The following is a 13,365-nucleotide window of genomic DNA, read 5'->3' on the forward strand; positions in this document are numbered from 1 at the left end:
ATCTGGACTGCTCGCTCTGGGTTGCTGTTCCAGAGGATGAAGTCACTGTGCCAATTCAAACTTTGGTGGCTGGGCAGGTTTGGCAAGCGGCCTGAGCTTCCGCTTTCTTCGAGGCAACTTTGGTTTGAAAGAGGGCGACCAGGGTCCCGTTTCAAGAGCACGGTTATCTACATCTCCTTTGCCTTGCCAGGGGCTCTCTCTCCTCAATAAAAGTCTCCTTCCTCAGTCATGACGGCTGCATTGCTAATGCACGGCGGACGGCCAGCCGCCCAGAAACACCCCAAACCATTAGACTTTCAACTCCTTAGTTGCCGCGGCTCAGCTCAGGAACAACTTCGGTTCGAGCTTCTGATTATTCTGTGATTCCTCGGAGGAGTCCGGGGAACGCAACTTTTGGAGGTCAGTCTCCCCCAGATTCCATCTCATTTGCAGGAGAGCCTCTTGTTGGGACTTCGGCCCCAACGCCGTCCTGAGCCGCGCGAGACTAGCCTCATCCGGAGGTAGTTAGACCCTCATCTTTTGGTCTCATGGACGCACGATCGTCGCCAACTCATACTTCGAAGGCATGAGCAGCTGAACAGCCTGGAGAAGATGACGCATCTCGGACAGACGCCTCAATTCCACGTTGCGAAACATTCATTCCTCTGCAGCTGTTGCGCTCCTGCTGCAGTGATGCGTCTCATGTGACCAAACAGCTCTCGAGTTTGCATTACTAATACGCTCCACATCTCCCAGCCAATCACAGATATCTTCGGCAAAACTCGATGAAAAGCCTCATCATTGACCTCAAGATATATAGTTCCCACGTTGCAGCTCTTATACCCAAAACACTAGATCATCCGACCTTAACAAAGCTTGGTGTTCAGAGCTGTCGCTAGATGGAAGGTCTCTCCAACTTTCTCTCATCAATTGGCCAAGAAGTTGAAGATGCCGACGAGGGTATGTCACTTGAAAAGTAGGAACTCCAGTTGTAGACCCAAGTTGATAGTAGACTCTAGAATCCTTCCTTCTCTTCTCCCAGGACATCCCCTCCTCGAATCTTGGCTTCGTCGACTCAAAGGCCGCAACACTCGACATCACAATCCACAACCAAGACTATGCAATCCATCAATCTCCTACTCTCCTCTCGTCATCCAGAGCCGGAGGAACAACGGGTGCAGGTAATAGCCTTCCTCCACTCAGCCTCATAACATCTGTAAGATAAATATTGAAGATTATCGGGCAGTGCTCTGGAAAATCACCCCACTCTTCGCAGAATGGATCTCCAACACATCCAACTCCCTCTGGACAAACTCCATTCTCACCCCGTCATCCACAGTCGTCGAACTAGGCTGCGGAATCTCAGGCCTAACAGCTCTCGCCCTCTCCCATCGAATAGGTCACTACCTCGCCACAGACCAGGAATACGTCCATCGCCTCTTCCGTCAAAATCTGGATAGCAATCCGCCCCAGTCTCAGAGACAACAAGCACCATCTAAATCGAAAGGCCGGAAACAGCAACAGCAGCAGCAGCAGCAACAGAAGTCCAGGTCATCCAAGTCAACCCCAACCGAACAAACGAACGGCCACCCACACCCGAATATCACATTCACCTCTCTAGACTGGGAACTCGATAACCCGGCCACACTCCGCCAACAAATCCCAACCACCACCAGCACCGCCACCCAGGAGCGGGGGGAAGACGACGAAGAACCAGCCGGCTCCGATAAAGGCTTCGACGTCCTCCTCTCCTGCGACTGCATCTACAACGAATCACTAATCGCCCCCTTCGTGCGTACCTGCGCTGAGATATGCAACCTAAGACCGGGTGCGCGGCCGACGGTGTGCATTATCGCGCAGCAGCAGCGGTCGCCGGATGTCTTTGAGGCGTGGCTGCGGGAGACGATGCGGTGGTTTCGGGTTTGGAGAGTTGGTGCGGACGCTTTGGGGGGGAAGTTGGGGGGTGGGAGTGGGTATTTGGTTCATATGCTTGTTTTGAGGGGGTAGGTTTTGCTCTTTGCCCGGGGGTTTGGGGGTTTTCGTGGGATGTTATCGGTGTGTATATGGCCCAACCTCAAGGCCTGTGAACAGGCTACACTCGAAATCGGGAGGCATGATGTCTACTGGTAGGAGATTAACGATACCATGAAGGCGTTACACTAATAATCAAGATTATAGAATCCATTAAGTTGGATAAGAATATGTTTGGCTCTGGATACATTTCCCACATCTAGTGGCTATACAATGGCAAATGGATAGCCTTATGTCCAACATTATATATTAAATGTGAAGTAGAGTTCCACCTGATATACCTGAACAAAAGGTATTGACGGAGAAGCTGAACTTTGAGCACAACACGCGGATTCTCAGACAATGCAAGCTTCAGGCGCAAGTCGTTTGAAACAAAGGATAATGCATTTGCCCAGCGGCCGTCCACGTATGTATTCGGTCCTTTCGTATGAACCTTGATTATTCTGCCTATTTCGCTTCCGTTGTCTTGTTTTCAGTCGGCTTTTTCTCCGGTTCGTGCTTGGCCGTAGGTTCCAGTCCTGAGGCGGGGCTGTAAAGGGTAGGGAGAGGGGAGGCAGCCCGCTCCGGTGAGGGATCGTGATCGATGATGGAGGAAATGGTTTGTTTCGTAGAGCCGTTGCTCTTCTGTGTTGGCGGGTATTCCTCTGCTGGTGTGAGGAGAGCTGGTGGGGGTAATGCTCTATCGCTGGACTCGGTCTTGACTGGGAGTGAATGCTCTCCGCTTTCATTGTCAGAGGCCGAAGAGTATTCCATTTCCTGCGGGTAGCCCTCGGGATCAGGTACAGATTCCAGGCGACTCTCCTCTGTTGATGCGCGGTGGGCATTGGGAACCGGTGGAAGGGGTTTACTGGGGTCGTATACGACTCCGCATACTTCAAGAGCTCTAGACTGACTACCTAGGCTGCGGTCCTTGTGCTTCTTTGTAAGATGACACATGAAGCCATGGAGGGTCACGAAATCGGCCTTTCCACACCCAGAGACGGGGCATGTGAGGTAGACCAAGCTGCTATCTGAGGGACGCTTCCAAAGAGCCCTTCCAGAGGGGTCATGCGCTGCCGGTCGTCCATGACGTTCTCCCCAAGCTTCTACATTCTTGATCGTGTACTTCTGTTTTCGTCGAACAGAGCCGGTGCCAGTAGCATCGTTGTGCATCTGTTGCGGAGGAGGATGAGGAGGTTGTATCTGTGCTTGTGGTGGTGGTGGGGGAGGTACAGCCGTACGAGGTTCTGGAGGTGTCTGTTGCTTGAAGTACGCAAGTGTCGTGGCTGCGTTGGTCTCTGATAAACGGCGAGGTGGCGTAGGACGTAGAGGAGGAGAGTCGAGGTTCGAACTGTAGAGGCCCATTGATTCTCGCTTCAATCGTTTCCGTTGCCTACGGAGTTCCTGAATTTGCACATGTACATGTTAGAATCAAGATTTATAGAGGCAACAGCTTCCACCATACCTCTTCTTCTGCCTCGGCGCTCTCAGTCATCCTCCGGAATTCCTCGTCCTCTCGCTTTCGGATAGCAAGCAGGTGGCTGCGAGCCGCCATACGAGCCGCTTCTTCATGTTCAATCTGCCTCAAGCGAGCCTCAATGTGATCTATAGTAGGCGTATGCGTATTCGGTGGCACTGGAGGGCCTGGCTGGCCAGGTTCTTGTATCGGAGGATGGGGAAAGTGACGGAAGTGCTGGTGGCCATGCACCATGGATTCCGGAGGTACTGACTGTCCAGGGTTCATCGCAATGGGGTGGAAGCGTGGTAAGTTCATGTTGACGTTGTGTCTAGCGGTGTTGCCATTCATTCCATGTTCGTGCACAGGAGGCACAGGGGTTGCAGCAACTGTCATATTGAGGAAGACTATGTTTTTGCAGAGCGTTAGTGGTGGACGCTTTTCTGTCCTTGTCTCGGCATGTGGGAAAGATGACCCCTTTGGGGACAAGCAAGCTATATATATAGGTAGAGAACTCGAGAAGGCTGGTATTTGTCGGAGAGAAGCAGTGGATCCAGGGGGCGGAGGAGAATTGAGTCGGGTCAAAGGAGTCTCTGCCAGGTCAAATGACAGATGGCAGAGACGAGCTGTCCGAAGGAGGGAACGAGGAGGGGAACAGACAGCGATGAGAGGGGAATATGCAGCAGAGAACACGGGAATATCCAAAGAAGACAGGGAAAAAATGGGCCTCGATGTACTTACCTGAAGATAGGAAGAGGTAACCTGGAAGTCACTCCAGCAGCTTCCGCAAAACAAACTGCTAGCGTGCTGCACCTTGCCCGTTTTTCTTGTTTCTTGCTTTCCAGAGAAGACGAGGAGATTTCCCTGTGTCTTCTCTCCACCAGACCGTGACCAGCAGAGCAATCGAGAGATGCGAGTGGTCGATAACAGGGAGGCAAGGGACTTATTACTCGACAGAAGAGATGTATGGATCAAGAACTCGAAGACAGAGACGGCCAAAGGAAAGGGAAAAAAAAGTTCCACGGGAAGAGGACCCTTTGCCAAGGAAGTTGAGAGATCCAGCGACAAGAGAATGAAAAGCCAGAGTCGATGGAGATCGATTGGAAGAGCTGGGCTGCCGGAGGGAACGAAGGTATGGGCTAAACTGACTAGTCGTCAACTCAAACCAGTGGGATTTTGCGGTCGAACAAGCGCATGAAATAAAATGGAGAGAATCCGACGCTTGGTCAATTGGAACGGCACTAGTGAGACCCAGTAGTATCAGATGTAGTAATAATTGTCAATAAGAACTCAACATTCTCTCGATGTGGCACACAGCAAGCTTGAGTCTTCCTTCTCCAGAAGGACTATCTCACCATCAGCACAACCAGCACCAGCAACAGCCCCAGAGTTCCAGCTTTTGATTTTAGATTTTCAGCTGCACTGCTTCTCCACTCGAATCCTGATCCTGGACTGATTGTGTGGTTCTCAGAGGCTTCAAAAGGGGGCTCGTCTGGTTCGAGAACCCACCAGTGTCACACTAGTGACAAACACAGTCATCTCAACAATGTACCCCGATCCTTCTGAATTTTGTCCGTCTTGCCACAGGAAAAAGATGGTACCTGGGAAGTACCTTGGTCGGTACTTCGTTAGACTCCGAGAATGAGGCGGCAGCAAACAAGCCAACCATAGAGAGGCAGCAAAGAGAAAGAATTTTGACCAGCCCTGGGCTCAACAAATTTGTGCCAGTGTTTTATTTATTTTTAGTTTCCTACCGACCAATAGGGAGCCGATGATCTACTACCAATATGTAACACTTTTAATGACAAGGGAGGAGAAAACTCTCCAAATGACCTGCTTCTCAGACTTGACCACGGAGCCATGCAGATGTGGAGTGCATGCCGTTGCTCTTTAAGGGTTTGAAGACTTCAATATCACCTCTTTCCCCTGAAGAATCCCATCAAAAGGAGGGCAGACAAGGAACAAATTTACTGGAAATTGTGTAATGTCCCAAGTGGGGAATACCACAAAAATCCAGTCAACAACCAGTGGATTTCCCGAGATTTTATTAAATGATCAACAAATTAATTCTCAGTCACAGGGCTGTCCTCGAACATAATCGAGGAAGAGTTAGAATTTCCTCGGCCAGTCCAGTCAATCCAGTCAGAGCCGTTCAAATCATCATCCTCTCTCCAGAACGGTTGCCATTTCTCGATGATGTGATGAGGAGAAAAACGCCCCTCTCCTCATTCTTCCCCAATCACAGTGCCTTGAAGATTTCCAAGGTTGGGGTTTGGGCTCGTTGCAGTTGTGTACTACAGTGATTTGCTCCTGTTCTGCACTGGCTCTGCAAGTCTCCCAGTGGAGAAAAGCCACACCTGTACGTTGCCGATAAGAGCAGAAGTACCTCTGTCTCATGTTCCAGCAACAATCATAATCTAGACCACACCACCTTCTTGACGACCCCATTACCATGATATCACAAGGGTCTCTGTTGGTGGAGGCTAAGGAAGTTCCCTTGTCAAAGCCTGCTCTCAAATGCTTCAGCCTATCAGCCCAAGCCTCATCCGGTGTATCAGGCGAGGATCGATAAGTCCAAATTGTATTGACTCCTGCATATTGCACTCCACTCTCTGGTCATGGACATGCACCATCCCCCTCGAGCATTCCAACCGAAATGCTTCAGAAGCGCTTTGAAGTGGAAGAATCTCAATCTGGACTAGGCTCTTCCCGAGTACACGAGATGAGACCTGAGGGACTGAACAGCTGGCAAGGCGGCAAGGCCAACACAACCGAAAAGTGTGTCCCATGCCGACAAGGGTCGTGACTCCTCAGCGACCACCCAGACTCTTGGTTGGTTTGAGATACGGGTCCATTCTCGTTCGGCGCAAACTCACAGCCGAAACGGAGCTGCAATTGGTCAGGCGCCGACATCTGTGCTCGGAAGGAATCTTCCTCGGCCAGAGAGCGAAGTTGTATGGCGAGTCTCCCTCCCTCACTTCACTCGCACCTCCAGCATCAAGTCATTGAATCAGAACCTTGTTGGATCGAGAGGAGAATTTTCCTATTCTATAATCTCACATGCTCCAAGCCCACCACATCATTTTTGCTTTTGTGGTCCCAAAGCCGTAATGTCATTAAGTTACAAATTGTAGGCAAATCCGCAATCCCATCCAATGGTTGCTCCCCGGAACAACCAGAATGCTTGTCCGATCAAAAGGGTATGAAGCCAGGCGGGGATTCGAAAGAGAAACAAGGGGGGAAGAAATACAATCAAGAAGAAACACCCGTACACCAGGACGAGGGCACATCAAACAGCCCTATCAGTATGTATACATAGAATGCACGATGAAACAGTTGAAAAAAGAAAGCCAAATCATATCTAGAAAAGCGCAGGGGAGAAATAGTAAACAATACAAGAGATCGTCCATACACTCTTGACAAAGTATGGCGCTCAATGCTGATAGTACAATTAGGGCTTGTTCTCACCCTGGCCGGACTCGCCCTGGGATTGCTGCTGTTGCTGTTGCTGCTCAGATTGAGCTTTGTGCATCTTGTCGAAGAGGGTCAAGCTGGCGGTCTGGAGCTCATCGGTCTTCTGCTTGAGCTCATCGGCGCTGGCAGCAAGCTCGCCAGACTGGTTCTTTGCAACGAACTCACGCAGGGTAGTGATCTTCTCACGGATCTGCTCGGCTTCGGCCTTGTCAAGGCGGTCCTCAAACTCCTTGAGGGCCTTCTCAGTGTCGTTCAGAACGCTGTCGGCGCGGTTGGCAGCCTCAATGGCGAGCTTGCGCTCCTTGTCCTGAGCACCGTACTTCTCAGCGTCTTCAACCATTGACTGGATTTCGGAATCAGAGAGACCGGAGCCGGACGCAATGGTGATGGACTGGTCCTTGTTGGTAGACTTGTCCTTGGCGTGGACGTGCACGATGGAGTCAGCATCGATGTCGAATGTGACCTCGATCTGGGGAACACCACGGTGGGCGGGAGGAATGCCAACAAGCTGGAAGTTTCCAAGCAACTTGTTGTCCTTCACGAGCTCACGCTCACCCTGGAAGACCTTGATCTCGACTGCGGTCTGGAAGTCGGCAGCAGTGGAGAAGGTCTGGGACTTCTTGGTAGGGATGGTGGTGTTGCGGTTGATCAGACGGGTGAACACACCACCAAGGGTCTCGATACCGAGGGACAGAGGGGTAACGTCCAGAAGCAGAACGTCAGTGACCTCACCAGCGAGGACAGCACCCTGGATGGCAGCACCAATAGCAACCGCCTCATCAGGGTTGACGGACTTGGCGGGCTCGCGGCCGAGCATAGACTTAACTGACTCAGTAACCTTGGGCATACGAGTCATACCACCAACAAGGATAATGTCCTGAACATCCTTGGACTGGAGGTTGGCGTCCTTGAGGGCCTTGCGCACAGGCTCAACGGTACGGTTGATGAGAGGGTCAACAAGAGACTCAAGCTGGGAGCGGGTCATCTTAAGGTTAATGTGCTTCGCACCACTGGCGTCAGCAGTGATGAAGGGAAGGTTGATTTCGGTCTGAAGAGACGAGGATAGCTCGATCTTAGCCTTCTCGGCAGCTTCACGGATACGCTGAATAGCCATGCGGTCACCAGAGAGGTCAAGGCCGGACTCCTTCTTGAACTGCTGGACAATGTGGCGCACGAGGCTGATATCGAAGTCCTCACCACCAAGGTGGGTGTCACCGTTTGTAGACTTGACCTCGAACACACCCTTCTGGATTTCCAGAACGGAGATATCGAAGGTACCACCACCAAGATCGTAAACAGCGACAACGCGGTCCGCCTCCTTCTCCAGGCCATAGGCAAGAGCAGCAGCGGTGGGCTCATTGACGACACGAAGGACGTTGAGGCCAGCAATCTGACCAGCATCCTTGGTAGCCTGACGCTGGGAGTCGTTGAAGTAGGCAGGGACAGTGACCACGGCGTTCTTCACAGGCTTGCTCAGGTAGTTTTCAGCAGTCTCCTTCATCTTGTTGAGAACGAAACCACCAATCTGGGCAGGTGAGTACTTTTCGCCACGGGCCTCAACCCACGCGTCGCCGTTGGTGTGCTGCACGATTTTGTAGGGGACCTCCTTGATATCGCGCTGAACCTCAGCATCGCTGTATTTACGACCGATCAGGCGCTTGGTGGCAAAGAGAGTGTTCTCGGGATTGACAACAGCCTGGCGCTTGGCAGCAATCCCAACCAAGCGCTCACCATCCTGGGCGAAAGCAACGACGGAGGGTGTTGTACGGGCACCTTTTTGTTCCCGGGTTAGCCTAATGTCAATTCAGAAGACCAGCCGGAACCGCATCCATAGATCGCAACACATTCCGGATTAACCCACGGAAGAAATACTGAACTTACCTTCTGTATTTTCGATGATCTTAGGAGTCTTGCCCTCCATGACGGCGACGGCGGAGTTTGTGGTACCTGAATATTCGTATTAGCGAAGCAGGAGGATCAAGGCTAAAACTTTGAGACTCACCCAAGTCAATACCGATGACCTGGCCCTTCACCTTCTCCTCCGTCGAGTTCCATCTCCGGGCAAAAGCACCAGGGAGTCTGAAAGCGGGGGCACGAGGGAAAGGGGCAGTGCGCGGCAGCTGTTTAGAAAGTAAGTCAATGCCAAAGTCTTGGAGATGGAAGGGGGGACGTACCGCGCGGGTGAGACGAGATGACAACATTGTGATAGGATTAGCAGTAAGAGCAAATGAAATAATACAGGAATTAAAAGAGCTATAAGACGTAATCCAATCGATTCAATCGAGAGGAGGGAAGGATCGAGATGGGGGTAAAGGATGGAGAGATGACGAGATGAAGAGGAAGAGTTGAGGAAGCAAGAAAATTTTCGGCTTCGTTTCTGCGGAAGAAACTGCAGGAAGGGAGATGGCAAAGGAGGACTAGTGGAAATTGAGCGGAGAGCTTCGGCCCGTCGTCGACGGTCGAACTTGGTAGAATCGCTGAGTCACCCCACTTGGCCAATCAGAGAGCAGCAACGGGAGCTGTTCGTCTGCCAGCCTGAGATCCATATGGATATTATTCTCGACAGACCACTAGTAGGCTCTCTAAGGAACTCGCAACTACCTAGCCTCTATGGTGCAGGTGTCCTTTCAGGAAATATCTTTGCTCAATTCTGAGATCACAGACCATTCACCTCGTTTTTAACATTACGAACGCCCGAAACAACGCCGCATATACGTGCACGTGACCCCACACATCAGTTGGGAGTTTGACCGAGGCTTTTCCGCACTTCTCCCGTTGGGGGACAACAACAACAGTGACGACAGTCAGAAAGCCGACTGTTCGAATAAGTTACGACGGGAACTGGATGCCTGAGACATGAACGTGGCTTTTCCCCTACTGCTCTTCAGGCGTCGAGGCTTTTCGGAGTTTGCCGAGACCCCATCAGCCTCAATTGCCCAGTTGGATTCTTCGAGATATTCTTCTTGAGAGACACTCCTTGGCGCGCTAAGAGGTGTGGTTGACATCAAAGAAATTAAATCGAGGTCTTGAGGCGCCGGGAGCTTTGCCACCAGCTATACCCGATCTCCTCTTGAGCCAGTTTCAGGAGTTGTCGGCACTGAGCCCGGCGAAGAAGCCATTAGGACACTCATATTCAGGATTTGGCGAACCAAGATCATATAACTGACGAGTGAGAAAGAGTGGTTCCAGCATGAGACTCAGACTCGACCACATTCGCTGCTGGAGAGTTCCCCGGATCGAGCAACAAGTCTTACGTCATCCGTCAAACCTCTGTCAGGCTTGACATCCGAACTCGTAACATCAATACTGACTTCAAGACCGGCTGCATTTTGGGTTCGTTTCTTTTCCTCCCGTGATCGGAAAGAGGCAAGTGGGAAAGCAAAAGAAAACAACACGGGTTCGTCCGCTGTTCTCAGCTCTAACTCGGTGGACTGAGCTGATCCGCCTCAGATACCTGGGCTTTTCCTGACGTTTAGGAAACAATTCGAAGCTCCACCGCACGCGAGTAAGTTGTTCTTGAAGAACGAATCTAAGACCACTCTGGAGCTCTGTGGCACTCTTTATCGTTATCGCCTTGCTGCTTCTTTATCCATCGCTTCGATAACTGCGGCGCCCGTCTCCAGCTGCACATCCAACGATGTCACCGTGATCTTCGATCGTCTCTCATCATGGCTACAGATCCTACCCTATCGTGAGTTTCGGCTTTCTAGCTCTTCAAAGGTGTCTCTGCTTGCTAACGCTACCCGACTCGATTTAGGTATCACCCAACAGATTCCCTCATCCTTCCAACAAAACGCCGATTCTTCCCCTTCAAAATACCAAACTAGTCTGTCACATCCTGCCTTTGCTCTGATTATTGCTGGTTCGACTTCCAGACTGACACCCGATAGCCATCACCAACTTCGCCACTACATCAGCACCGCCGATCCCGATAGAATATACGTGGTTGTCGACCGGGTGGTCTACTCAATTCGCGTCTCGTCCCGGAAACGGGAGACGATCGCCGTGATCTCATTCGAGCCGAAGTGTCTTGCTGCTGGTTATGGCTGGATCGGAATTGGGGGGACCAACAATGGCGAATGTGCTTTTGTGAAACTCGCCGATCGGAATGTGCGCGTATCTGAGAACACACCAGCTGCTCAACCGGCGGACGTAGATAGTGCCTTGCCGATTGATCTTGAAACTCCCCTGGTGACTTCCCCTCGGCCTCCAGTGGAGGAGGAACAAACGACCGTGGATTCTGGTCCGGGCCAACTCCCGGAGGTCCAGCTACACAAGTTTGGTGGTAGCATTGTCAACTCCGTGACTATTCACCGTTTACCTGGTGACGAAAAGGGGTTCTTAGATGAAGATGTCGCAGTTCTCAGGTATTAAGTTGACTTTCCTTGATTGGTGGATGTATGGCCTGCTAATCATTCTCACAGTAACAATGACACAACGGTCACAGTTTATTCACTTACACGGTCGAAAGTCCTGACGAAAATTGGGCATCCGACGTGCATGAATTATGCAATAATATCCCCTGACTCAACCCTTTTGGCAGCAGTTGGTGATGAAACTAGCGCCTATTTCTATCGTTTGACTCGTGATCTTGGAACCGTGGTCTCAACAGAAGCCGGAGAGAAGCTTAGTGGGTGGAAATTGGACCTTCTTCTCAACATTGAAATGGATATCGGGACCAAGACTGACGATAAATGCTGTTTCACCATTGCATTTTCACGATCTAATAGGTTGTGTGCTATCGGATCACAATCTGGAGTGATCACTATTTTCGATGTGAGGTCTATCCAGGATCTCGCTCACACACCTTCCGATACGGGTCCGGTTATCTGCCACTTCAACTCATCAAGGGCTTGCTGTAGTGGTGGGGCTGTTCGCTGCATGAGCTTCTCACCGGAGCCCTGGGATCTTCTTGTGTGGCTCGAAGATAAAGGACGTGCTGGCATCGCAGACGTCCGTCAGGGGTTCATTCGCAGACAAATCCTTCAGTTAGATATGAACGAGCCTGGCATAGAGGAGGTTCATACAGAGCCGATAATTGATGATTCAACGGGATTAGGACTCGATCTTGACGGGCGTTCTTTTTCTGAATCGCGACATGACCTTGACGCACGGGCTCTGCTTGATTCCGTCGAAGGCGCTGCAAGTGATCGGCCGGGGGAAGGGTCTGACACCTCACCATTGCGCGAGAGTTTAATACAGGATTTGACCGAAAGGGAAAGGTTGATAGTGGAGTTTCTGAATACAGCACGCTGGACCTCAAGGTTAGAGGACGGCTTGACTGATCGGCTGTCCAGAGCTAATTCAAATTCGCATCCACAATCTGGATCTCGAGCAGGACATCAAGGTCCCACAAGTGGAGCTAATCGATCATCTCGTCCTACCTCTCCTCGGCCTGTCATACTGTCACAGAATAATTACGAGGCGAGAAATCGAAATGATCGAAATGCGAATGCCGGAAGCTCAACGCCCGATCCACAGCCGAGTATCACACTTAGCTGGACTGCTTCGCCAGCCGAGCTGCAGTCTGCCACGTTAGACAATCCAGCTCACGCTGCGGAATCAAGCTCAAGTGATCAGGGCAGCTCTAGTAATGAGAGTGGGACTACGAGTCGGCCTCGCGGGACCGTAACTCGACCAGCGGCGAATTTTGACTATTCTGGTACTACCTCAAGCATGCTACCACGGCCAAGGAACCACCAGCGGTCTCGTTCTGCCCACAGACGGAACGAGAGGCCCGAGGCTAGCTTGGAAATTCCCCATAGCCTGAGGGCAAATATAGTTGCTGTGGAGCGCCTTCGGCGGCAGCGGCAACTCATAGGTGAGGTAGAGTCTCAAAACCGAAATACTCTGCGGGAACAGCGATATACACCGCAACCCCCGCTAGGTGTTGACCATACACGCTCCCCTCGGTGGGTTCGAAGCGTAATGAATGACCTGCCGGAACGTAGCTTCGGATTTGGGCGTCGCGATCCAGATCCAAGCAGCTCCGCTGGAATCGGTTGGGGTGCCGACGGAAGAACACTGTAAGTAGAGAACTACATGACACCGGCTCGTTTTACTGACTTCTGCTTCTCTAGATACATTGCTACCGTTACCGGGATTTTCGAATATCAACTTAACATCCTGGACCGGAAAACCTTCCCCGTGATTAACTACAGATAATACATATTTCTTTCCGACGGGCTTGCGCTCGCTTTCCCGGCGCGATGGAGCTCTTTTCACAAGTACATCGGCATCTTAAAAGCGGATTCCGTTACCCATGAACTCGGTATCATACTACAGTCTTTGTTGATACGTTTGGTGAAGGATGGAAAGGCTAGGCTGCCCACTGATCACTGACGAGGATTGTTGGGGCTGACAAAAGGCTTTTGTTATTCGAATTGTCCATATTCCTGCTTGCCTATGTTGATAATTCTTTGGCGCATTGTAGGCTTCCGGAGACT

General features: G+C 51.2%; 4 protein-coding genes across 4 annotated transcripts; 2 read left to right on the forward strand and 2 right to left on the reverse strand.

Annotated features, from left to right (window-relative positions):
* Positions 1-878: 878 nt before the first annotated feature.
* On the forward strand, positions 879-2,292 carry BJX67DRAFT_386824 (S-adenosylmethionine-dependent methyltransferase; the record flags this gene model as incomplete). The annotated part of the gene is made up of 3 exons (XM_071034139.1): positions 879-939; positions 999-1,160; positions 1,226-2,292. 3 exons carry the CDS (start codon positions 879-881, stop codon positions 1,984-1,986), a joined length of 984 nt encoding a protein of 327 aa, XP_070891399.1. The 3' UTR covers positions 1,987-2,292.
* Positions 2,293-4,098, reverse strand: BJX67DRAFT_6516 (uncharacterized protein). Its single transcript, XM_071035288.1, has 2 exons — positions 3,455-4,098; positions 2,293-3,393 (listed from the first exon to the last, which is right to left on the reverse strand). Exons 1-2 carry the CDS (start codon positions 3,839-3,841, stop codon positions 2,458-2,460), a joined length of 1,323 nt encoding a protein of 440 aa, XP_070891400.1. The 5' UTR covers positions 3,842-4,098; the 3' UTR covers positions 2,293-2,457.
* A 2,732-nt stretch (positions 4,099-6,830) lies between these two features.
* On the reverse strand, positions 6,831-9,421 carry BJX67DRAFT_6530 (Hsp70 family protein). The gene is made up of 4 exons (XM_071035290.1): positions 9,094-9,421; positions 8,922-9,039; positions 8,801-8,866; positions 6,831-8,692 (listed from the first exon to the last, which is right to left on the reverse strand). The coding sequence occupies exons 1-4, from the start codon at positions 9,118-9,120 to the stop codon at positions 6,897-6,899; spliced, it is 2,007 nt and encodes a 668-aa protein (XP_070891401.1). The 5' UTR covers positions 9,121-9,421; the 3' UTR covers positions 6,831-6,896.
* Positions 9,422-10,587: 1,166 nt separating this feature from the next.
* On the forward strand, positions 10,588-13,084 carry BJX67DRAFT_376244 (uncharacterized protein; the record flags this gene model as incomplete). The annotated part of the gene is made up of 5 exons (XM_071031842.1): positions 10,588-10,610; positions 10,677-10,745; positions 10,810-11,286; positions 11,344-12,945; positions 13,000-13,084. 5 exons carry the CDS (start codon positions 10,588-10,590, stop codon positions 13,082-13,084), a joined length of 2,256 nt encoding a protein of 751 aa, XP_070891402.1.
* Positions 13,085-13,365: the final 281 nt, after the last annotated feature.

The sequence above is a fragment of the Aspergillus lucknowensis genome (genome assembly GCF_044049455.1).
Source record: "Aspergillus lucknowensis strain CBS 449.75 chromosome Unknown BJX67scaffold_1, whole genome shotgun sequence".
In the NCBI taxonomy this organism is placed as follows: Eukaryota; Fungi; Ascomycota; class Eurotiomycetes; order Eurotiales; family Aspergillaceae; genus Aspergillus; species Aspergillus lucknowensis.